The following is a 26,424-nucleotide window of genomic DNA, read 5'->3' on the forward strand; positions in this document are numbered from 1 at the left end:
GTTGAATCTATTCCTTGCTTCTATACCGTAAAAGCAGCAATTTTCATTTAAGAGAAAGAAACAGTGAACTATCTTGAACTTTAAATACGTAGTGAGGCTCTTCATATAGTTTGAAACTCTTCGCGGTCGCTCAACAGTATGGAATGATTCAAGTGGTAGATTATATCGCTTTGGAACTGTGTACTTTTTGAGTTTTTTTTTTTTTTTTTTGCAGTTGACACATCAAATTCCCGTAACATGCTTAAAACCTGCGGGAGAGAGCAACATTCTAATACCCATGGAAATTGCTCATAAGATTGCCAGCAAAATAAAATTGAATCAGCATTATCTGCATACATTGTCGTTCCTAATAGTAGTCAAAAGATTCTAGTTAATCGGTCATTATATTTTATGTATGACTTATTTTAGTCATGTATAGATAGTTGTGATAGATAGAATATTGTATACGACTATATATTCTAATGAAAATCATCTCGAGTGAGGAATTCAACCATTGGTACCTTTGTCTTTATGGTATCAGAGCCCTAAAATCGGGTAACTCTCGTAAACCCCTTTTCGGTCCTGTTCAGCCCATTATCCTACCTCTGTCGGCCTTGAACAGCCCCGATCAGCTTCCGCTTTTCTCTGAACGGCTTCCTCCTTCAATGGAAAATTCTGCAGACTCTCTTCCTTCTTCTTTGCCCACCGTTCCAGTAACGCTAAATGGACGGAATTTTTCGTTCTGGAAGGGCATCATGAGCCCTCTGCTCGACACCTACAGTCTCCTTGACTGTGTCGAGGGCCGTGTTCCTGCGCCGAGCAAAACCGTCACTGGTGCGGATGGTAACTCTGCTCCGAATCCAGATTATCGGAAATGGGTATCAAGGGACAAATTTGCCCTTACCTGTCTCATGCTTGCGGTCACTGAAGACATCGGCTGCAGCATTCTCTCTGCCTCAACCTCGAATGAAGCGTGGGTCAGTCTCGAGACTCAGTATATCTCCTAAACTGCTGCTCAAGAGGACTTTCTGGAGCAAAAATGGCGTGACCTTCATAAGGGGAGCTCATACATGGAAAGCTATGTCAACGCTGCCAAACGATTAGCTACTCAATTCACTCAAATTCACTATGCGGACGGACGACAGAAGAATTCCAGTGGAAAAGACAAGAACAAAGCCAACGGGAAAGGTAAAGGAAAAGGCAACGGACGCTCGGATGGGGGAAGCAAACAGCGTCTATGGCTTCCCGAGCTTCCATTTGGGTGGAGAAGGAGGTCTTCCCTTCGGGTCGGGTCAATATTATGACTCGCGCACATTCCAGTCGGGTCAGTCTACCGATCCGCGGGCTTATCAGGCCCACCTGAGTGGAAACAAGCTGGGCTCGACCTGATCTCCTCGCGGTCCACCTCCTAGATTCCCATCTGGTCCTGCCGGTAGTCCAGCCCGCTCCTATGGGCCTTCTTCCTCTGTCGTCTGCCAGCTATGCAACTGACCGGGCCACGCTGCCTTTTATTGTCGGGCTTATTCAGTCTTCGGTCCTCAAGCCCATTTCACCCAGGCCTCTCCTGCAAGATTACCGGCTTTCGATTGGCACATGGATTCAGGGGCGACGCATCACATCACTTCAGACCTATGTAATATGAATATCAAGGATGATTATCTGAGCTCCGACCATATTTTCCTGGGTGATGTTAATCTTTACCTATCCTTGCCTCTGGCTCATCCATCACAAAATTACCTGCTTGTTCCGTACATCTCACTAATATCATTCATGCACCACATATTTTCAAAAATTTGGTTTCTATTTCCAAATTTGCTCGGGGTAATACATGTTTCTTTGAGCTTCATCCTTACTACTTTATTGTTAAGGACTGTTGGATACACCAGGAACTAATGCGGGGCCCAGTTAGAGATGGGCTCTATTGCTTTCAGTCGAGAGACAGGTGTATTGAAGATCCTCAAGCACTATTGTCTACCTCCTCTTCTAGTTGGTTATGGCATCAACGTCTTGGTCATCCGTCAAAACCTATAGTTGTCGTGCTTTAGGTTCTAAATTGAATAATGATCATGTTCATCGTATTTGTTATGCCTACCAGCAAGAGAAAATAATCAATTGTTCCTTTGCTCTTGCAAATAATAAAAGCAAGTTCATGTTAAACTCGTTCACACAGACATTTGGGGTCCTACTCCTATTACCTCTCATACCGGTCATGTCTATTATATCCACTTTCTCGATGACTACAACAAATTTTCCTGGTTCTATCTGATGAAGAATCGGTATGATGTTTTTCGAATTTTTCATGCCTTTCGTCTGCAAGTTGAAAACTCTTTGGAAAGAAAATTAAATATTTTCAAACTAATGGTGCCAAAGAATTTCTCTTTGCAGACTTTCAGACCAAGTTACAAAATAATGGAATTTTTCATCGCATCTCATGTCCACATGTTCCCTGACAAATTGGGTCAGCAGAACGTAAGCATTGACACATTGTCGACATGGGTCTTACTCTTCTTTTTCACTCGTCTCTTCCTATGAAATTTTGTGACTATGCTTAGAGTCTTCTATTTTTCTCATTAATCGACTGCCAACTAAGTCTCTTGATTTCAAATCTCCACATGAGATTCTTTATGGTCGCCACACTGATTACTATTCACTCAGGGTTTTTGGGTGTCTCTGTTATCTATACATGCGTTCATACACTCGTCATAAGTTAGAACCTCGCTCTTGCCTGTGTGTTTTTCTTGGTTATCCATCTAACTATCATAGATACCAATGTCTTGATTTTACCTTCGATCGAGTTTTCATTTCTCCTCAGGTTATGTTCGATGAGACTTCATTCCCATATCAATCTAATATGCCCACCTCTGTGAGCTTTGAGACATCACTACTGGGTTCAACACAACCTCCTAGTATGTCCTTACTCTTTCCTCTACGACCAATAATACTCTTGATTTTATCCTTTTGAACCTCAGATTCCCCTTTCGTCATCCATTACTGATCATCATCCTAAGATTACTAGTTCTGAAGTTGATGTGAGAGCGTCAGCTCCTAGAATCTCTAATCAGTCTGCAGGTTTTGTAGTTCCTATAGTGAAGCCTCCCACGACTACTATTGAGGCACCCAAGAGGACTCATTGCTTGGTCACAACTCGCGCGATCCTGAGATGGTTCTCTTTCTGCTCCTCATTTTGTGATTTCTCGTCACCCTACTACTTTCATTGTTTCCGCAGTTCCCCAGAAGTCGAGGTCCTATGCTCAAGCTCGGAAACACTCTCAATTGTGAGCAGCTATGCATGAGGAGTATCAGGTGTTGCTTCAGAATCACACTTGGGATCTTGTCCTTCCATCATCTTCCCAGAACATCGTTGGTTACAAATGGGTGTATCATGTCAAGCAGAAGTCTGACGGGGACTATTGATCGTTACAAGGCTCGATCGGTAGCCAAGGGATTCAATCAAAGAGGAGTTGATTACAATGAGACTTTCAGTCCCGTTATCAAGCCAGTGACCATCCGTACGGTGCTCTCCATTGCGGTCTCTCTACAATGGTCCATCAGACAACTTGATGTGAAGAATGCGCTTCTCCATGGGCATCTATCTGAGGAGATCTATATGGCTCAACCTCCTGGGTTTATCGATTCCTCTCATCCTGATCATGTTTGCAAACTCCGTCGATTTTTATACTGACTCAAACAGGCACCGCGTGCATGGTTTCAACATCTTAGCAATTTCCTATGTCAACTCGGGTTTTCTGTCTCGAAGGCGGACTCTTCTCTATTCGTTCTTCGGCGCACTTCTTACGTTATCTTCATCCTAGTCTATCTCGACAACATCATATTGATTGGGATGCCTGGTGCGTCGTTCACGTCTCTGTCATTTGCCTTGCATAAGGAATTTGCTATTAAGGATCTTGGTCACTTTACTTTTTTCTGGGAATGGAAGCTCGTGTTGACTCTATCGGTCTTTATCTCACCTAGTCGAAGTACATTCATGATATTCTTTCTTGCACCTCTCTACTGGAGTGCAAACCGGTAAATACTCTAATAACGGTAGGCTCTCGGCTATCACTCCATGATGTGACTTGTTCGATGACCCATTTCGTTATTAGAATGTAGTTGGCAGCCTCCAGTATTTATCACTGACTCGAACTGATATAGCTTATGCAGTTAATCGAGTTTGCCAGTTCATGCATTGGCCATCTACCACTCACTATCTCGCGGTGAAATGTATTTTGCAGTATCTCAAGGGCACCATAAACTTATGGCCTTCATCTTCGTCTTGACCCTATTTCATTTCTACATGGATTTTCTGATGTTGATTGGGCGGAGAGTCTTGATGATCGATGCTCTATGAGTGGTTTTGTTATCTTTCTCGGCACCAATCCAATTGCTTGGAGCTCCAAGAAACAACGCACTATTACCAGGTCTAGCACCGAACCAGAATACAAGACTCTAGCCAATACCACAGCTGATATCATTTTGCTGCAGTCACTACTTAGAGAACTGGGCTTTCTACTACAACATCCTCCCACTCTCTAGTGTGACAATGTTTATGCTATCTATCTCACAATGAATCTAGTCTTCCATGCCCGAACCAAGTATATCGAGATTGATTATCTCTTGTTCGAGAGCGTTTTATGCACAAACAATTACTCATTCGCTTTATTGGCTCCGATGATCACATAACATATGGTCTCACCAAAGGCTTATCATCCTTGCGGTTTTCACTTCTTCAATCCAAGCTGTACGTGGAGCACTCCCTGTATAACTTACGGGGGAGTAATAGAGTAGTCAAAGATTATAGTTAATCGTCATTATATTTTACCTTGTACAGATCATGTATTTTAGTCATGTATAGATACTTTTCATAAATAGAATATTGTATACGACTATATAATCTAATACAAATCACCTCACATAGTAAGTGAGCAATTTAGCCATCCATACCTTTGTCTTTAGTTCCATTGTGGCCGGAGGGTTATCCTACTGACCGGACCCCTGGCATCAGGGCATCCTCTATTAACGGGTGCTTTCCTTCTTGTCAATCGGAAGGTGTTCCTAATAATTTAAGCGTCAGATAAGGGTGAAATCCGAGTTTGTTGGTAAAGTCTATGTGATGACCAATGAGTGGTGAAATGTCTGACCGCTCGTAGATTAGTGAAGGCGAATAGTCGTGATGATCAGTTACAATTCCACATGTATGTTCTTTTGGTTTTCATCTTCAACGCTTTATGTCATGCATTGCCACGCAGCGCAAGATATGCAAATGATGTACAAGACCATCTATGAGGCTCTAGTTGAGGCCAGGCTTCAGGAAGAATATGAACCGCAAGACTACTTGACTTTCTTCTGCCTTGACGGCACCCGGGAATGGCTGCATACCGAAAAAAGAAAATAGACCTAGAACTTCCAGCTGCTCCATTGGCTCAGGTATCATTCCTGCAGAAGTTTTTACATTTGCAATCGATTGTCAGACACTTGATCAAGTTGGGTAACTCTGCACTCACTTCATCTTGTGGGGCTAGAAACCTACCAAAAATAACCGGCGCATCATGATATATGTGCACTCAAAAGGAATGATAGTCGACGACGAGTACGTGATATTGGGCTCTGCCAATGTCAGCCAGCGATCGCTCGACGGCACTCGAGACATGAAAATAGCAATAGGTGCATATCAGTCTCATCATACCTACGCTAAAAAGAATTCTTACCCAAAAGGACAGGTAATCTTACGCATTTCTGGCCCTGTATCGTGCAAGTCTCCACATATGATTTCATAGAGAATAATTGGAATCTGATTGCTGTTTGATTCATCCATTTTATGGTTCCGGAACTCTGCTAGTCTCTCATGTGCAGGACAACCTTCATACTTGTACTCAAAAACTTACTGGAATATCATGACTTGATTCAAAAGCAATGTTCCTTGATCATATTACGTAGCTGATCATTGACATTTCGGTTTAACTAACAAAGAAAAGTGTGCCAACAGCATCTATTGACTAAAAAGTGCGAATGCAGATACATAGATATAGAATGTCGTTATGGGCAGAGCATCTTGGGATGGTTGAGGAGTGCTTTAAGGAACCGGAGAGTCTCGAATGCATGAGACGGGTGAGATCGCTAAGTGAGTTAAAACTGGAAGCAGTAAGTAGCAGATGATGTAGCAGAAAAAAGAGGTAATCTTCTGAAAGTATCCTCTCCAGATCTATTGGACGGGAAAGGTGAAGCCAATTCCAGAGTGCAAGAATTTCCCTGATGAGGATGGTAAAATCAAGGAATATACGAGGAAATCCCGATCAGGATCAGTAGTAAACTTGACAATAAACTGGAAGATTTGTTTCATTTTGTGATCGCTTAAAAGCTCTAGAAATTCTGTTCGGTTGTGCTTTTATTAGTCAATCATTATGGATTAAAACAATTCACGTCAAAAGACATGCAGTGATTTGCTTATGATTTCATGGAGATTGCTATCTTTGAATGCAATAGTGATATTATAATTACCCGGCAGCAGTACGGGCAAGTTTTGCGAAGTTAACTGCACAAGGCTTTCAAGAATTTAGTGCGTCGAGACGAAAGTCATATAACTTATTCGTCCCAGTTTCAGTATGTAAACGAACAATCATCGGTGTCATCAGCGGAAAATAGGCAAGTTATCTCAACTGATAAGGGCTTAATATCCAAAATTTGCAGGAAGTCGTCACAGTATCTGTGGGAACTCATCACTCCCTTGCTGTAGCACAACCATGCAAATATTTTGAAATTAAAAATATGTTTGTGCACAATTATGTGTATGACTGAAGTAATTAAAGATATTTATGTGGATAACACAAAGCTTCTGTCAGATATAGTTTATGGTCGGAACTGCTCCGTTGTGTCGATATCAACCGACAGGGATCTTTCTAGTACCAACTTAATAGAAAACCTGACACCAACGAATATTACAAAGGAATCGGTAATGGGGACATGCTGAATGCTCCAAAACTGAAAGTATATGATCATCGAATAAGACCACCAGACCATTAAGTCGATACCCGTGGTCACTTATATGTATGATTTGCAAACGCCATCAAGTATGTAACGCTCTTGATGATCGAATTGAATTTACTACCTTACAGCATCATAAATTGAATACCTTCCAAAGTAGCATGAGTAGGTGGACTTGAATTGGTCAGGTCTCACTTATATTATTCGACATTTAATCATATTAATTGACCGAACTCAACATTAGAGATGGTAATTATAGATTTCTTCTTCAAATTTTGGTCCTCCAGTGCAAAATTGTCTGAATAAAATTAACAAATGGTTTTCGTAAGTTATGAGGGAAATTTCTACTTCGAGCTTTAGCGGTTAGAACATTGTAAGCATTGATTTGAAAATGTACGTATCTCGTGGCTAGAGTCAAGTTGGCGCCTGTAAAAGAACTAATCTTGATCGGCAATTAAATTGAAAATAACTCGGAGTCTCTTGAAAAATAATAAAAATGATCATTAGAACCCGTCAAGAATATTTTTTAAAAAAGCTATAAATATATATCAATTGATAAAAAAAAATGAGAAAGAAAATACTCCTGATAAATGTATATATAGGTACAAGAAATTCGTCAGTGATTCTATTACGTCACGTGATGTATAAAAGTATTAATTAAATTATAATAAATAGGACAATGAGTGTCAACTGATTAATTGCCCAAAATATTTTTAATTATTACAATCTTGAATATTTATGCACCGTTTGGTTTTGCAATCAAGTTTTTAAAATTTTAACTATAATTTTAACTCTATTCACTATATAACAAAAATCAACAACACAATTATTACATTTTCATTTTTCTTTAATTTTTTTAATCATTCAATTCAATTTTTAATACTAAATTCTCTCAACTATTAATTACTTTTTTCACAATTCAATAACACAATCATTACTTTCTCTCAACTATCATTACATTTTTACATTTTTTTTCTCATAATTCAACAACACAATCATTACAATTCAGTTAAAATCAAAATTCAACTCTATTTAACTCTAAAATCAAATACACCAAGGTCCCGTCGCAGGCATCGAGAAGGCCGTGGCCGGGTCAACTTTGACTGACGGTTTGATTTTCTGTTGACGAATGAAACGAGGGAAAACGAGTACCCGGGGACACTCCCAAACAGTGGATGGGAACATTTGCTGCATTACCTGCTTTGAAAATTCTGCAGCCGAGACCATGGTGGTGGCTGCCGGGGGACCCCAGTTGTTTAACATTTTGCTATATGTCGACCACCGATGTGGACTTTGTGTCTGTATTTGCAGAGTTCTCACCCTTTTCTTGGAGTCCCATCTCCGTTCGCTCACCGGACTCAATCATTTCGGGTCATATCGGCATCAACCCCGTCGGTTTTCAAGCTCTCTGGGCTGTTTCATGACTGCCAACTGTCTGATGAATTGCCCGGAAGAGATTGGTCTCCGATGTTAAGGATTGTCCCGAAGCCTTTGCTTGTATCTGGGGGATCTTTTCTTACTTGGGTGGTTGCCCTGCCCACATTATAGCAAGTTCTTCTGTTCCATCAGTTCAAAGGAGTGTCTTTTCAGTTCATGGCTAAGCCCATCTACTCTGAGATGATGTCTTTCGGGGGCTCACAGCATGGTCAGGGGCAGCAGACCGTTCCGTTCAAGACCAGCAAGCAGTCTCTGAAGGTGCTCCTCTTACATGGGAGCTTGGATATTTGGGTGAAGGGTGCCCGGAACCTGCCCAACATGGACATGTTCCACAAGAAGCTGGGAGACATGTTCTCCCGCTTCCCCGGCAAGCATAAGGGCAAGATTGAGGGCCACATGTCTAGCAAGATAACGAGCGATCCCTATGTTACAATCTGTGTCTCGGGTGCAGTCATTGGGCGGACCTTCGTTATCAGGAACGATGAGAACCCCGCGTGGGAGCAGCACTTTCACGTCCCCATTGCACACACTGCTGCAGAAGTCCATTTTGTTGTCAAGGACGATGACATAGTGGGTTCACAGATCATCGGAGCCGTCGGAATCCCTGTGGAACAGTTAGTTTCCAACAATAGAATCGAGGGGACCTTCCCAATTCTTGGAGGCAACGCAGAGCCCTGTAACCCTGGAGCTGCCCTGAGCTTATCTATCCAGTACACTCCTGTGGATAAGCAGGGCCTTTACCATCAGGGAGTTGGCCCAGGTCCTGCTTATGAAGGTGTACCAGGGACCTACTTTGGTCTCAGGAAAGGTGGCCGGGTCACACTTTACCAAGATGCTCACGTCCACATGGGCTCCCTTCCCAATTTCAGGCTCGAGGGCAGTCTGCAATATAACCATGGCAGTTGTTGGCAGGACATCTTCGACACAATCAGTCAGGCGCGCCGCTTGGTCTATATTACTGGATGGTCGGTCTACCACAAAGTTAGACTAGTCAGGCATGCTGATGATAATGCAGATTATATGCTAGGAAATCTTCTGAAGAGAAAGTCACAAGAAGGTGTTAGAGTGCTGGTCCTTGTATGGGATGATCCCACTTCTCATAGCATTTTTGGTGGCAGAACTGTAAGTTACCTTTGATACCTTGAGTTTGGCATTATTGATACTTCAATGTCTATGCCAGTATAACTGAAACAAGAGGACCATGCCTTGTGCGGTTGAGCTTTTTAAAGTGTTAGGATGAAGTCTTCTCGTAGTTTCATTATCTGCTAGATAACTAGGTTAATAGACTGGATCTATGAACCGCACGATATCTAAATGACCAAGAAGCTACATTCCAAATTTTAGGTGTAGTTTAGGCTCAAGTCTTGAAACTTTACTTTTGAGGAGCACTTATGCTATAGTATTGTTTGCAAACTGAAATTTGACGGATTCGCGGTTTGTTGAGGAAAGAATAAGAAGCTGAAGAAGAGAAGGAATTTAGGACCATCATATACTATTAATGGGCTGATTCGCAACGAGGCAAACGAGGGTGAAGGGTGTAGGGTGGAAGGAAAAAGAGTTTGATTCCTTGCTCTTGGGATGTTCATTCATCAAATATTATTTTCTCAGCTCCAACTGATTGACTAACGCCTATTGCAGGGAGGCATCATGCGTACTAATGATGAAGAGACCGATCGTTTCTTTAAGCACTCATCAGTGCAGGTGCTACTTTGCCCTCGATCAGCCAGGGAAGGCCATAGCTGGCTCAGACAGAAGGTTAAACTCGAATTCCTACTAAAACTCTTGATTCTCTCCATGTTTTTTTTTTTAAATAATTAACAAATGTCCACTTCGCCAATTTACAATCTAAATTAAGAAATTTAAAGGGGTGAAGCTGCTTAAAACTTCCTCCAAATATCCAGGACTTTGATAATGTTGCTCTAAAAAAGTCTTCTGCTACACACAAATCAGATATCAGTTGTGTGATTAACCTCGTCAACTTCTCATTTCTGAGAATACGTGATCTGCTAGTTTGATAAATCAATTTCTTGCCTTTACTTCTCTTATTATAAATTTCCTGTTATGCAGGAAACAGGAACTATCTATACACATCATCAGAAAACGGTTATTGTGGATGCCGATGCTGGAAACAACAAAAGGAAGCTTATTGCATTTGTTGGAGGTCTAGATCTATGCTTGGGGCGTTATGATACTCCTAGTCATCCCATTTTTAGGACATTGCAAACCGTTCATAAGGATGACTATCATAATGGAACATTCACGGTAAATATTCATATTTTCTCCATTAAATTCTGTTTGTGTCATTTGTCCCTTTTTTTTTCGTTCAGGCAGCATAACTATTTGAATTAAATTTTTGATTGAGCTACAGACTCGTTTTAAATGAAAAGAGAATTACAAGTTGAGATGAGGGATAATATTTGAGTTTCTGTTAGGATCCTTCCCCTGGAGCTCCAAGGCAGGCGTGGCATGATTTGCACTGTCGAATCGATGGTCCGGCAGCATATGATATGCTCACAAATTTTGAGGAGCGTTGGCTACACGCCTCAGAACCGCATGGTATTCAGAAGTTAAGATCTTCACATAGTGATCAGTTACTTAAACTTGAAAGAATACCTGAAATATTGGGGGTCAAAGATGTTTCTTCTCATAACGAAGCTGGTCAAGAGGCTTGGCACATCCAGGTAAACTACAAAAGCATTGATCAGTCTGTTGTTTTTTGCAAATTTGTTGGTGTACATGAGCTCACTATATCTTTTCCCAACTGAAGGTTTTCCGATCGATCGATTCCAATTCTGTGAATGGATTTCCTAATGACCCTAAACATGCTACAGACCGGGTAAGTAGGAAAATATTTGACCTCTGGCTCTTAGCTTCCTCAATTAAGTTAAGGAAACAAGAAGTGCTTCTTTTACAAGAATGACAATCGGCTCATCTGCTTAGTTCTTTGCAACAGAACCTCCTATGTGGGAAGAATATCCTAATAGACGCGAGTATACACACGGCATATATCAAGGCAATACGTGCAGCCCAGCATTTCCTATACATAGAGAACCAGTACTTCCTTGGCTCGTCATATAACTGGGACTCTTACAATGATTTAGGTAAAGGCAATCTTTCCTTTTGCCACAAGTGGAGCACTCTCTTCCAACTTGAAAAATGAAGTGGCGCTCTGCAAACAGTGCAATATTCTTTGCCTGCTTAAATGTAGTGCATGAGCAATACAGTGACACGTGCATACTAATTTCGAGTCAAGGATTATTGCCTTGAAATTGCATATTATACTTGGTCGATATAAGTTACTGCCATTAAACCCTGCAGGTGCTGACAATTTAATACCTATGGAAATAGCCCTTAAGATTGCTAGCAAAATAAAAGCAAATCAGAGGTTTTCTGCATACATTGTCATTCCAATGTGGCCGGAAGGTGTTCCTACGAGCGCCCCTATTCAAAGAATCCTCTTTTGGCAGGTACTTTCCGTGTTGTCATTCATAAGGTGTGCCTAACTTGCTAGGACATAATGTTTCAAATGGGATTTGATAACTAAAGTTACCAAAATTATTCCATTTTGGATGGTAGAAGGGGGATTTCAAATATTCTATGAAGCAATTGTACCTTCTTTGATACGCTTGAAAGTCATCTTAAAATCATGATGAAAAATGCCATGTTCTGTCTCATCAAATCTCTGATAGTCCATAAACGAGTTCTTTTGTGTTTTTTACTTAAGATCTTATGTAATGTACCTCGATGTGTATATTGATGAAAAGAAATAGCCTTAATCAGTTAGAATTTAGTTATCAATGTATTGCTTTGTTTTCATCTTCGACCATTTCTATTGCCCACGACATGCAGCGCAAGACAATGGAAATGATGTACAGGGCCATCTATGAGGCTCTAGTAGAGGCCGGGCGTGAGAAAGAATATGAACCACAAGACTTCTTGACTTTCTTCTGCCTTGGCAACATGGAAGGCCATGATAGGGAAGGAGGTAGTATGGCGATGGCGGCTCCTGCTCCCTCGAAGACTCAGGTAATTCCTGGCTATTCTTCAAGTTAGCATTTGATTTTCTCTGCAATTTTCAGTATATATATAGCAGTGATCAACTTCCTGTGGTATTCGTCTCCAGTTGATTGATCTGATATACTATCTACATCTTGTGGGGTCAGGAACTTGCCAAAAAGAACCGGAGATTCATGATTTACGTGCACTCCAAGGGGATGATAGTTGATGATGAGTACCTGATATTGGGCTCCGCCAACATCAATCAGCGATCTCTCGAAGGCACTCGAGACACTGAAATAGCAATTGGTGCATATCAGCCTCGTCATACCTATGCTAAAAGAAATTCTTACCCGAAAGGACAGGTAATCTTTTACTTATCTACCCTCAAATAATCATCTCAGGAACTCCTAATGATGGAGAAACTGGACTCCTAGTCATCAAGACTGGAGTCCGACTCCAGAACCTATAGTTTGATGCCATGTTACGTATCCGACACTTCTAAGAGTTGAAACTTGTTGAACGAGTACCAATACCTATTTGATCAATAAATTTCCATCATTACTAACAACAAGGTTGCCAAGAATGTCTATGAACCATTAACAATGTCTCCTCTGTATGCAGATACATGGATATAGAATGTCGCTATGGGCAGAGCACCTTGGGACCGTTGAGGAGTGCTTCAAGCAACCGGAGAGTCTTGAGTGCATGAGACGTGTGAGGTCGCTGAGTGAGTTGAACTGGAAGCAATATGCAGCAGATGAGGTAGCAGATATGAAAGGTCACCTTTTGAAGTACCCACTGCTTATTGATGGTATGGGCAAGGTGAAGCCGATTCCAGGATGCACGACGTTCCCTGATGTTGGTGGTAAAATCGAAGGATCATTCATCGCGATCCAAGAAAATTTGACGATTTGATTCATCTGATGATCCGCTCGATTTAGGAATGTGCTTTGATGTGCTATTTCTTTGTCATAATCGTGCCCGAGGGCGTCGTACAAAGGAAAAAAAACAAGTGTACCACGCTAATAAACTAATATACGACGTTCCGTAGTACTCGTGTCTTGGACTGTCATACAAAGGAAAAAGATAAGAGTAAGAAGCTAATGAACTAAAGTACGACGAGGTGTCAGTAGTCGTGATTAGCTTCTGTTGCTGCATCAAAATCGTGCATGGCTCTCGATGCTTTATGGAAGTGCATAAGGTTGTGGAGGGAGTAAGCCAAAGACAGATGGCTTTTTTTCCCCTCTTAAGACCCATCAATTCTACTGTCTAAAATATGATATCTAACTAATGACTAACCACTAGAAATTAGATTGTTCCTGCAAATAAATTGATCGGAATTTGTTCTTTTGGATCCTGCAGGATGGAGCCCCTACCCATTATTTTCCACGGGTCAATAATGCAACCAATTTCGCCAGCCTTTAATTTGGGACCTGTCAAGTGAGCACGTTAGTTTTAGTGCTTTCTCAATTTATTCACCTTTGAATTTGTTCGGATGTTAAAAAATTTTATAAGTAGAAGTTGGGTTAAAATAGTTGAGCACCTTTCGCTTTGAGCAGAGCTAGGTTTAGAGGAATTAGTTGGAATAATAAGTTTATATGATTAATCAGCTTGAGAAAATACAAATAGGGAATAGATGGTGTGACCGATTAATATGTGCATAGGTCGGTTTTGTGCATGCGACCTCACAATGGCTGGCACCAGTCACCGCACCCCACCTTTCTCCCAAAGATTCCCTACTTCTTTTTTAAATGATTTAATTTTTTTAATATTCACAATATGAAATTAAAGGTCTAAATCAGTATCTTAAAAAGTAAATACACAAAGTATGCCATAACGCGGTACTTATTCCTTTTTATTATTTTATATTTTAGCAAAACTTTGTTGTTGAAATGTCCTCTTGATACATTCAATATTTTCTTGACGAATATAATTTTTCTTACGCGTTCGTGCAACACATTTAGTTATTCATAATTTTATGTACAATTTTCAAGACCACCACACTTATTTGCTTTCGAAACTTTTGAATCGATGGTCCGTAGCAGTCGAGTAGTGTTGCAACCTAACTCCTATACTCTGTGGAGGAAATAAACTTCATCGCTAAAAGTCGGGCTACTGGAAACATGTTAATTGTCTAGAAGGGTAGCCTTGGAATACGCACTATTTTTTTTTTGGCAGATATAATTAATATATGTCGATATGAAATAACGATCGCATGTAACCAGACAAGGTAGGATCGAAATACAACTTCGTTGATTTTTGGAAAGAGATCTTGAGTTTGTTTCCTCAATTTTTGTAATGCAATCAAAGATGATAAGACGATAACGTTTTACATTATAGTACACAAGGCATCTTCAAGTATGACCGATTCATGAAATGCCAGAGATTTCGTTCCACCTTGTTTTATGATGATCATATGTAGCTAGTAAAGATAGGATCGAATGCAACTTCGTTGATTTTTGGAAAGAGATCTCGAGTTTGTTTCCTCAATCTCTGTAAATGTGCTTGAAGAAAAAAGGACGATATCGTTCTACAAATATTACAATACACATGGCATCATTGGGTATAGAATGAAATGCAGAAAATTCTGTTCGCCCTTCTTCTTTTTTTCATAGGACCGAAGAGGACAAGGACGGCACAGGGGGGCAAAATTGAAAATTAAGAAACGATCAGTGGACTAAATGGATACATAGGAAGTTGGTGGACCATAGTAGGAAGGGAAGAGAATATACAGAAGCCAAATATGTATGTATGTACGCTTTTCGGGCAGATCCACGATCCACCCGTCCCTGTCGGAAAGCTCCCACAATTATTTATTTATTTTATTTTATTTTTTCCTTAAAAATCTCCAATTTCACCATCACCACCATATTTTCACTCCATCGTCTTACTTCCCCAGATCCCATCTTCTTGAAGCTGAAGCTCTCCACTTGGTCCTTTCTCTTTCTCCCTCTCCCTCTCCCTCTCCCTCTCCCTCTCCGTGTTGAAGGCTTGGAGTGATGGGTTACCCGGCAAACGGCGCCGCCGACAAGCCCCTGAAGTTCCTGATCTACGGGAGGACAGGATGGATCGGCGGCCTCCTCGGGGAGCTCTGCCGGGCCCAGTCCATTGACTTCGAGTACGGTTCCGGCCGCCTCGAGAACCGCTCCTCCCTCGAGGCCGACATCGCCGCCGTCGCCCCCACCCACGTCTTCAACGCCGCCGGCGTCACCGGCCGTCCCAACGTCGACTGGTGCGAGTCCCACAAGGTCGAGACCATCCGGACCAATGTCGTCGGGACCCTCACCCTCGCCGACGTCTGCAGGGAGAGGGGGCTGGTCCTCATCAACTACGCCACCGGCTGCATCTTCGAGTACGACCAGGCCCACCCTCTTGGCTCCGGCATCGGGTTCAAGGAGGAGGACACCCCCAACTTCGTCGGCTCTTTCTACTCCAAGACCAAGGCCATGGTCAGTAATTGTCTCTCTCTCTCTGTCCTATGTTTTTCCGGTACAGATCCGATGCTTGCCGCTTGTTCTTTGAGATCTATGGTTGCATTAAATTTATCGAGAGACCGCCTCCTTCCTGCTGCTTTAGTCTCGAGAGTCAATCTGTTGTCTTGCTTACGGTTATGTCCTGTTCTATGGGAGCGTGCTCGATCATGGCACGGTGTCTGCCCCATGTCTCGAAATGTCATTACCCGGTCGAGCTGACCCTGTCGTTGTGCAGAATTCATGGGGCTGCAGCTGTTGAACTCGATTATAAGTTACCCTTATTCCTATATGAGATTTTCTTTAACATAGGAGACTGCTGAGCTAACTGTAAATTAGCTTGTCATGTGATGATGCTTGGCATTGTGTATTTGCTGAGTGAGTCAAAATCTGAACTCGCAGGATATACTAAACACATGTAATATCGCCGGCCATTCTTAAGCCTGGATAAGTTTGCACCATATAAGCACTGCCACCCTTGTATATAATATGGTATCCTGCTCTTAATTGCCAATTCATAGTTAAAGTTGACAACTTGAGTCTTTTTTCGACTCTTGCTTTGTAATTTCTGCCCACTAATTGAGCTTATTTGAGATTCATTTTATACTGATCCTATTTCGACCAAGATCATGGCATTTGATGATATCACAGGCTGATGTGTTTAGCTTGCAATGTATGGCATACCGTCATCATTATACTGATTGTCATGCGTATTATGTCGTACGCGGGAGCAGCGGGACATTCAGTGAAAGGCTTTATCTTCAGTTCTCCTGATTTTGGTTCATCTTGCATATCTTCCTTATAGGTGGAGGAGTTGCTTAAGAACTACGAGAATGTCTGCACTCTCAGGGTCCGAATGCCAATCTCATCCGATCTCTCCAACCCTCGTAACTTCATCACAAAGATCACCCGGTATGAGAAAGTCGTGAACATCCCCAACTCCATGACCATCCTCGACGAGCTCCTCCCCATCTCCATCGAGATGGCCAAGAGGAACCTCACAGGCATCTGGAACTTCACCAACCCAGGAGTCGTGAGCCACAACGAGATCCTCGAGATATACAAGGAGTTTATCGACCCACACTTCTCGTGGAAGAACTTCACCCTCGAAGAGCAGGCAAAAGTCATAGTCGCCCCTCGGAGCAACAACGAGCTCGATGCTTCTAAGCTGAAGAAGGAATTCCCCGAGCTAATGTCCATCAAGGAGTCTCTTGTGAAGTATGTATTCGAACCAAACAAGAAGAAGACCGGAGCTTGAGGTTGGAGGTTTTGGTGTTCACGGAGTTCACGAATCAACATAATTCGATGGCTAAGACAACGTTTGTTCGTTTGGTTTATACAGGGCTTCATCTCATCTTTCTCTAGAAGGCCGTGCAAGTATTGCCTTATATTTATCTTGGGATGTTCTTGATTTGTATCGATTTGATCTTTGAATAAAAAAAATTTTAATTTGGGAGAGAATTGTTCAAGAATCTAAAGTTGTAAGGTTACATATGTTAGTTTTTTGTTGTGGAGAAATGTCAATTGTTTTAAGCTTTGATGGTTCGGCCGCTGCTTTTTAGCTTTTGGAGGTGATGTTTCCACTTTTCACCTATAAAAATGATGCCATCTTCACCGAGATTTCATCAATCTAGACAGGCTGATATAAAAAAAGAAAAGGAAAAATGCGCTTGAAAATTTATAAAAAAAAAAAGAAAAAAGAAAAAGAATAATGATTCCCCTAATTGTTATATTGGATAACTAAAATTCAGTAGACCAATCAAAATATGGGGCTTAGGCGTTGCCAAATTTGCCCTAAAACTTTTTCCAAATGGTTCTTTTGTGGTCCGTTTGGTTCCAACTTCGGGATTCGAATCGGAATGGAAGAAAAGCATATATAAAAGCTTATGGGAGCTTGACGTACTGACCCTATATTTCTCCCATGAAAGTGCCAGAAATATATAATAAAAAAAAATCCTTAAGTTTTTCCTGTCCCCAGAAAATCTAACATTAGCTTTGGAGGTCTGGCAAGAGAGCCATTATCTTTGGAGGTCTGGCAAGAGACCCGCCAAGATAATGGCTCAAGTCTCAGAATGTAGGCGAAGGTATCTATCCGAGGATCGGAATCAGCAATTCTTCTGAACAGATAATCGGAAAAACTTTATTTGAAGTTGGTCGTACAAAAAAAGATGAGCAAAAAAAGAAGCTGAACATATTATGTGCTAACAATTACAGGCAATTGAAAACGATAGGAATTCCTTCTTAAATGAGGCTGCCCCACAATTCTGAACTTCATTCTCCTTTCCACTCTCAATGGCCATTTGCCACTGCGCCATTCTCGCAGGGAGCTTCCTTGGGCTTCTTCGCATAAAATCTCCGGTACATGGAGTCAACCTCAGTCAGGTAGTAAGTGCCAGGAGCAAGGAGGCTGCAGTCCTTGTTTGTTACGAAGTCCTTGGCCCCGTACCTGTGCTCCATCAGCTGCATTATTTCGACAAATTTCTCCGGTGGAAACTGTCGGGACAAGAAAAGTACTACAGTTTAGAATCATATACAGGAACGAAGCTTGTATTTGAGGAACTCAATGCGCATCGTAGAGCCAGAGTGGGACCAATCAACGGGGTTAAAAGGAATCATCAAGTCAGCAATCCTCATTTATAGGTTGGTGTGGCCATTTTACATGAGCTTCTTGAAGAAGTCCAGACTAGCCCAGATTTAATGATCTTACGCAAGAGCCTTGAATCGGAACACTTAACAACCAAAAAGAAAAAAGATGCATCTCAAGAGGAGTTCAAGATTGCGTACCTCGTGCCTCGATTTCAACTTCTCCCCAACGTTCATAATGCTTGCAATGTTGGACAAGCTAAACGGATGCTGCCCTTCACGGAGTCGGAGAGAAAACATCGTGGCAGTTAAACCACTTCCATACGAGAACAATATCACCCGCTTGTCATTCTATAAAGAGTATTGGAAAAGAAAAGTCATTTCAGAGAGAACGGACAAGTGATTGCACAAATCAGAACAAAAAAGAACAGGGAAATTATTGGGGGCTATAAGTGGCAATAATCTCTTAAAAAGAATCAGAAAACCTACCAATGCACTGTGCTTGTTGTGAATGAGAGAAGCAAATGCCGCATATATAGATGCGGTGTACATGTTCCCAACTTGTTTCGGAACCAGAGTGGTGGGCTGCACCTTTGCATCGTAAAGTGGCTTTGCTACTTGTTGAGATGCCTGTAAATTAGTTTAGTTCGTCATCAGCAACATCATCTCCATCAGGAGCTGATAGAAGAGTATACATATTTGAATTTGTTCTGTAGATAAAACACCTTCTCGAGATCACGGTTCTGGTAACTCTCATCACCAGTCAAGGATGCAAAAGGGGCTAACTTCTCTTTTCCAGCCTCATCCACAGAGCTGCAAAAGGTGAGCAGATTCAATGAATCAGTTACATGAGGAATGTAAGTTAGTTAACTGAGATTTTATCAACACACAGATAAGCTAGAAAAAAACCTGGCATTCCTCGTAAAATCATTAAAAACCAATCTGGCAAAGCTTTTCTGCACAAGCTGCATATATTGAAGCAAAAGGTTAAGAATACTGGAAAAGCCAACTCAAATTCTTCGAAAATACATTATTAGCTAAAAAAACATACAGCCCCAGTACCTTGTTATAAGGAGAGTGAAAAACAAAGTACTCTGCATCGTTAATAGAAAATTGCTTGCCCTCAAGTTTCTCAAACCTGTAGGATGAAGAGGAAGTCTAAATAACAGCTTGAACTGCTCTACATAGTGTTTTAAATTTTTTCTCAGGTTACTTGCACTCACTTGTGGCAAAAATACTTGTAGCAGGCATCAAGAGCCATTAGATAACATGTTTGAGATAGCTTCCCATCAACAACCTACGAAAAGATTAGAAAATGCATGAGTATTGCAGTTTATTTGAGAATAAAAGTAGCATGAAATAAACCTCGAGATTACTGAGCCAATAAATTGAAGATTCATATGGGACTTCAGAAGTTGTTATTTAATCAAAAAGCGACACTTATTACTCAATGAGATGGAGGTTTCTCACTTCCCATCCTATACCATTTCACTGTTTTCTGAGCCATATAGCTTTTATGAAAATCAGCAATTGATTGTGGTTTCACACCATATCCTCTTGATCATTTAGACATACAACCATATATCAGCTCGATGACCATAATCAAGTATTACCACTGACATAATACAAATAAAACCCAGGAACTGCCATTTATCCTTTTGAGCTTGATCAAGTCTACTGATAGCAGTAAAATCAACCAATGCATTGACACCCAAAGAAACAAGATGAATAACTACTTGCAGTTATGAAGAGAGACTGAGGGGAATTACTGGATATTCACTAGCAAGGTTAGGCTTGTAAAAATCATAGACATGAGCCATGTGGCTTCCACGTAATTTGCTTTCAAAAGCAATAGGGGCATCAGGCCCAATGAGCATGGCAATGGCAGCTGCACCACCAGTGGGCCGAGCTGGTCCTTCGGCATATACCTGAGAAAGGGAAAAATGTAGTCCAAATTCAGGGACAAGCTTTTCTAAGGAAATAATCTGTCTAAAGTCTACAAGTTTAACCTAGATCTAACAAATACCATGTCCTTTTGCGCATCCTATCCAATAACTTCATAAAAACCCGGAATTTTATTATAACAGAAGATGTAAAGAATACTATCATACCGCACTGTCAGTGCAGACAACAAGCCCATAGCGGCCATCCCATGAAGCACTCTCCACCCAGTTGACGCAGTTAAAAAGAGCCGCGGTCCCTCCATAACATGCATTTGTTGAGTCAACACCTTCAATGTCGGTATTCCCACATGCCTGCCCACCAAAAAAGATACCCTCAGTTCTACATATATTATGATGCAAAAGTAAAGAAAAAAGGAGCAAGTTCTGTAGACTATAAATTGTGAATTTTGATATTTGTTTTGTTTTCTCTTCCAATAGCTAAAACACTTGCATTTTGCCTTTCAGATAGTGCTTCATGCAGGCAAAGGTACCAGGTCAGACAAACACGTTGAGAATTATACCTCGAAGATTTGCATGATGAAAGTCTTGATAGATTTGCTCTTGTCAATAACAGTCTCACTGCCAACTTCCAAACGTCCGATCTGTTTGGGATCAACTCCATACTTCTCAAGGAGGGATGTAACAACTGTCAAACTGCAAGGAGAATGGATTCATATAGGAAATGGATGAAAATTACAAGAGCATATGATGTTAACAAATTCAAGTCCAGAGATAGATATGCAACCTCATTGAGATGACATCTTCAACCTCCGAGCAGAAGGCCATGCAATCTTGTCCCAGCCCGATAGTGTATTTCCCCTTGCTGGCACCATCATGAGCCTCAAGTACTTCCTATTCAAGCAGAAACAAGAACAAAATTAAAAGGAATTTATTTGGACCGCGGTATCAAAAAGATAATGACAATGAAAAATTTCAGGGGAAAAGAATAGCACTTAATTGAGAGATTCAGTTTTATTTTAACTCTCGAAGCTGGATTTGCCAGAAACTCTATGCAGTTGAGGAAATATTTAGGGGGAAATTTAAAAAATAAAAAATAAAAAAAATTTCCTTTTGAGCACAACGTATAGCCAATTCCTTGTCTCTTAAACGGTAGTTGAGTCAAACTACTCATTTCCGTGGAAGAACAAAAGAATTTCAGCCGCCATCTCCTATTCATATTGAAAATGCAGAAGAAAAGGATGCGTAAAAGCAATTTCCTTTTCTTGAAAAAAAAAATTATATATATATATATATATATATATATAAAGAGAGAAGATTCAGTCGACATCATGAAACTAAGCTTTGATAAAGGACAGAAACGCTCCATTTCTCACAATCCTTCTACGGATTTCCATGCTGCTAAGATCAGCGCTCTTAGCGAGCATTATACGAGATCTCTGAAGTTTCTCACACCACGAAAAGGATTGAAATGCCAACTCGGTGGGGACCAGGGAGGCAAAAAAGTCATCAGATTCTCAATAATCAACTCAGGAAGATGGCCAAAGCAGCAGATTCTAGAGCAATTTAGATCACGCTCAGAAGAAATTTTTGTCGTGGTGATCATAATTTACTAATCATGGTCATGGATATATCAAGTACCTTTGCAAAGCCAAATCTAAGATCAACGCTCGAAAATTCTTTCACAGACGGGGAGAGAGAGATTGCTAGCTCCGGTGAACGGAAAAGGAAGAATCTAGAAGATTCTCTGAGCCGAAATCATAAAATCAGGACGCATGCAGAAACTCGAACAGGACAAGCAAGCAATTCGGCCGTGACTGGAGCTCGAGCATCCAGGAAGAAACTCCGGCCGGCTGGCAACGAAATCACAAGACAGAGAGAGAGAGAGAGAGAGAGAGAGAGAGAGAGAGGGAGCAGACCTGTTGAACGCAGGTGGGAGGGAAGTAGATGTCCATAGCGATGATTCCGACATTCTTCGCCATTTCTTCCCCTGCTCGGCCAAATCACCGGAAAGCAGAAAATCTGACGAGAAGTTCCCGGCCGCTGAAGCGATTCCCCTTCTCGTAGAGCACGCCGGAGAGCGTAGAGAGTTCAGGGGAAGCTCACCACCGAAGGAACAGATTTTGGGAGGTGATGCTCGAATATTGGAACCTAAGGAGGGTATATATAGTGGGAGAAATATAATTTTAGTTTTAATTTTAATCTAATAATTAATTTTCTCCATATGGCATAAAAACTTAAGTAATAATACAAAATTTCCTTTTTCTTTCTTCCTTTTATTTATTTATTTTTGTTGTGGGCTATTGCAAAATGCTATTTTTTGACTCTGCTTCCCTCCCGGGTTCTGAATAGAAAGGTTGCCCCTATTGTTGCATTATATTACGAGAATGCCACCACGTGACGGTTATTGTGTGGGGGCATCTCCCTCTGCCATTGCCACCGGCTACCTGGGGCCTCGTGTAAAACGACAGGGGCTTGCATTGGCAGAAGTTGGGATGGCCCCGCTAAGGGACAAATAAAGGCACCCTTAGACTTTTTTTTTTTTTTTTTTCCTTTCGTTCGTTCGTTTGCACACATGGCATTAGAAATCTTCCATGGTGGTGCATTCTCATTTTTAAAATTACTAGTAATGTTACTGTGCTTTGTTTGGTATGTGACTGATAATATCGCATAATTCATACTGTCACTGGTAATATAGATAGTCATTCCCTCTTAGAAAAGTATATTACCAATTGAGTGCCAAATTATCAGTAATCTACTCAAGCCAAACATGGTAATTTGATGGACCATGAAAAAATTTAAAACCAGATTCCTAATAATCCATATAGATTAGCTCATACCAAACACCCTCGAATCGGGTCAGCCAAGGAATAAAAATTTTCTTATAGATGATAATTATCTTCATTCATAAGATTTCAAACTTGAAATTTAAGTTCTTTAATAAATTCAAATGCCAAATCGCCCGAACCAAATTCATTTTGATAAGGCTTCTAAGACCCTAAGTTGGAGCTTTTCATTTATTTCTATTTCTTTCGTTAAAATATATTTATTTTTTAATCTTTTTTGCTCATGGATATGCTCTCTTTCATTTTATTATTCCCCAATATAATATGTTATTCATGTCTTCTGTCCAATTTGGAGCTGTCCTTTATTAAGCTATACGCGATGTTCCTCACCATAAGGTAGCAATTAATGGCCGCTTTTTGCATCCGTAAGTCGTGATTAATCTATATAGATAAATATAAACTTGGCTATAGTACAATAAATATGAATAAATTATATTTTAGTCATAAATATTATTTCTTATATATATTATTTCAAATAATAAATAACTTGATATATATATATATATATATACATACACACAAACTTCTTATCAAATAAATAGATGTAGAATCGTTAAACATATATATATATATTGGTTAATTTATGAAATAATTTGAATTAATTAAAAATAAATCATAAATATATAACTTAATATATATCTATGTAAACTTCTATTGTTGTAAACTTGACTATGATAAGATAAATAGGGATGAAATTGTAGATTTCTAAAATAAAAACATTATTTCTAATATATTCTTTCAAATAAGAAAAAACTTCGTATATATATCTATATGAACTTCTAATCTAAAATCATAAAATAGATATATATTATGGTGATTGATTAAAAAAATTGAATTAAATTAAAATAGAAAAATTGCACCGTATAGTACACTATTTTGATATTTGTTCACAAGGTAACATATATTGTAATATTTTCACCGTATAGCATGATATTTTGAAAACTTTAACATATCACAGCACACCGTCTCTTTACCGTCAAAAACTAGGCAGAAAGCTAATTTGTTTAATTTTTTTGGAGATCTTGTGAAAATTAAAAAACAAAAAACGAAAATTGGAAAAAATTGATAACTATATATATTGAATTACTGAAAATATATTCCTATTTTCATTTATGCCTATTTTCTTTCGTTAAAAATATTTTTATTTTTCTAATTTTTTGGGTAAATTATATATATATATATATTTTTTAGTTAATTTTAGTTAATTTTTGCTGATGGATATGCTCTCTTTCATTTATTTCTTCCCACATATAATATGCTATTTATGTCCTCTCCAATTTGGAACCGTCCTTTATCGAGCTATACTATGCGCGATGTTCCTTTCCATATGGTAGCATTTAATGGCCACTTTTTTGTATCCATAAATCGAGATTAATTAATTTTATAAATATAGTTGATCGTAGATTACTTGTACGTATGCTGTTGTTGATGCATTCTATATCATTATTCCCTGCCTCTATAGCTTGCACATTAGGCAATCCCTTATTGTGCGTTAATTACTGATGGTTGTAGTATTCAGAAAAAGAAGTACACTGAACTATCCATCTTTTCTGATCTCTTGAATATATTTATAAAAACTTTTGAAATGACAACAACTCTTAGTTTTGTTATGTTAGAAAAGTTTGTCTATATTTCTGCACATACTTGTTACCTGATCCCGATAAGTTTTACCATATGAATAGATTATCGTGCCTTCTCGCCTCACCACGAGAAGCAGGCTGTTTATTGATCACGACCAGCTGAAGTTGAAGATCCATTCGAGAGCATTCTATGGGTTAAACCTCCTCAAGGTCTATATTTCAGGTTTTCACAAGGCCTTTTGGCAAATTGTATGGGTAGCAAATTATTCTTATAAGATGCACAATTCGAGCACATATCTAATTATAACTGACAGCTCCTTTTATTGATTATCCTAGATAGTTAAGAAAGGTATGCTGCGTTTCTGCAAATATTTGGAATCACATTGAAGGTCATGATCATGCCTTCCTCTCTCATAATGAGTTTTTGCAAACATTAATGAATGAATTTCCCTCGAACTAAACTAATTAATTAATTAGATAACATTAGAATGAGTTGATAATTGAGCAGAATCGTGGAAGAACGTTAGAGGTTACTTTCTGGGAAAGGTTATATGGTCCGATGTTTACTCGTTTAGGCATTGTGTCGTATGGCACAATGTTTAGCACCCCGTGATTTTTTCTGTTCATATTTGACAGTATTGTCGACGTGGCAATTTCACATGCACGTCATATGTCCATTACAGATGTACTACATCAGCAACACCATTAAATTTGAGAAAAAAATATGACATACTGAATTTGACATAAAAATCAAACGTGATGTCATAACTCATAAACGTTCTTTTCACTTTTTTTTTTTTTGAAGATTACAATCCATGAATGAATACAGAGTTCTGCTACAGTGACTCGGGTTGGGAGTGACTCGCCATCACAGCCCTCGTATCCTACGGTTGTGGTGGCCGCGTCACGCCCACCCGGAGTAATGGTAGAAAATTCCAGGAATACAGTACGGGGAAATAAAGAGTATAGAAAGTATTTTACTGTCGAACGTTTTATCTTTTCTAAATCAATAATGAGAATTTTTCATAAATCAGTGCACCGAAATAGCTATAATATAATTGAGTGACATCTTTAAACATACACACACACGTGAATCCACGAAGAGAGAAACTTTACAAGCACGAATCCGAAGGGGGGGAATGGCGACAAGACAAGAGGGGCGATTTGAATAATGTCCTCTCACAGATCTCTGAACAGCGGGGCGCCGTGGCCTACCCCATTCCACCTGCCCGAGCTTGGGGGGGAGATCTGCTGACGTGGAAAGACGGCCCCTCCTGATTCGTCCTCTGTTTTGAAAAATGATTAATTACATCGTATAATCTAGCATTAATAATTATTTTTAAATCTATTACGATCTTAATTTTTTTCTTGAGATATCCCAACGTTAAAGTTTTGATCTATCGTCTATCCCAACTTTTGTCTTTATGAGATAGATGATAGATCAAACGTCAATATCGAGATATCTCAGGAAAAAAATTAAAATTGAAATAGATTTAAAAATAATTGTCAACATTAAATTATATAGTGCAATTTTTCATTTGAAAAAAATTCTATGCCATTTTTTTCCAGTGAATAATGCTTTGTTTGGCTTGTTAGTGTGATTTTAAAATAACACTTTAACTTAATTCTACCCACAATAAAAAAAAATAAT

The 26,424-nt window shown here is 39.9% G+C and overlaps 3 protein-coding genes and 2 long non-coding RNA genes across 6 annotated transcripts; 3 read left to right on the forward strand and 2 right to left on the reverse strand.

The window, feature by feature from the left end:
* Positions 1–205: 205 nt before the first annotated feature.
* LOC116196834 lies at positions 206–1,231 on the reverse strand. Its single transcript, XR_004154906.1, has 2 exons — positions 884–1,231; positions 206–789 (listed from the first exon to the last, which is right to left on the reverse strand). It is a non-coding gene; the product is annotated as an uncharacterized LOC116196834 (long non-coding RNA).
* A 463-nt stretch (positions 1,232–1,694) lies between these two features.
* On the forward strand, positions 1,695–4,915 carry LOC116196885. Of its 2 annotated transcripts, none has more exons than XR_004154931.1 (2): positions 1,695–4,023; positions 4,132–4,915. It is a non-coding gene; the product is annotated as an uncharacterized LOC116196885 (long non-coding RNA). The 2 variants fall into 2 exon arrangements; XR_004154932.1 differs by having other exon boundaries at positions 4,141–4,915.
* A 3,635-nt stretch (positions 4,916–8,550) lies between these two features.
* On the forward strand, positions 8,551–13,478 carry LOC116192131 (phospholipase D gamma 1-like). The gene is made up of 10 exons (XM_031520582.1): positions 8,551–9,516; positions 10,033–10,149; positions 10,462–10,656; positions 10,827–11,075; positions 11,162–11,230; positions 11,348–11,495; positions 11,713–11,861; positions 12,244–12,420; positions 12,558–12,755; positions 13,015–13,478. Exons 1-10 carry the CDS (start codon positions 8,551–8,553, stop codon positions 13,306–13,308), a joined length of 2,562 nt encoding a protein of 853 aa, XP_031376442.1. The 3' UTR covers positions 13,309–13,478.
* A 1,801-nt stretch (positions 13,479–15,279) lies between these two features.
* Positions 15,280–17,396, forward strand: LOC116208492 (bifunctional dTDP-4-dehydrorhamnose 3,5-epimerase/dTDP-4-dehydrorhamnose reductase). Its single transcript, XM_031541978.1, has 2 exons — positions 15,280–15,842; positions 16,669–17,396. The coding sequence occupies exons 1-2, from the start codon at positions 15,393–15,395 to the stop codon at positions 17,119–17,121; spliced, it is 903 nt and encodes a 300-aa protein (XP_031397838.1). The 5' UTR covers positions 15,280–15,392; the 3' UTR covers positions 17,122–17,396.
* A 542-nt stretch (positions 17,397–17,938) lies between these two features.
* Positions 17,939–22,490, reverse strand: LOC116208486 (hydroxymethylglutaryl-CoA synthase). The gene is made up of 12 exons (XM_031541967.1): positions 22,267–22,490; positions 21,135–21,241; positions 20,911–21,043; positions 20,558–20,701; positions 20,216–20,374; positions 19,670–19,743; positions 19,509–19,584; positions 19,356–19,411; positions 19,172–19,259; positions 18,936–19,076; positions 18,648–18,797; positions 17,939–18,356 (listed from the first exon to the last, which is right to left on the reverse strand). The coding sequence occupies exons 1-12, from the start codon at positions 22,327–22,329 to the stop codon at positions 18,153–18,155; spliced, it is 1,395 nt and encodes a 464-aa protein (XP_031397827.1). The 5' UTR covers positions 22,330–22,490; the 3' UTR covers positions 17,939–18,152.
* Positions 22,491–26,424: the final 3,934 nt, after the last annotated feature.

This window comes from Punica granatum, chromosome 1, assembly GCF_007655135.1.
Source record: "Punica granatum isolate Tunisia-2019 chromosome 1, ASM765513v2, whole genome shotgun sequence".
Lineage (NCBI taxonomy): Eukaryota > Viridiplantae > Streptophyta > Magnoliopsida > Myrtales > Lythraceae > Punica > Punica granatum.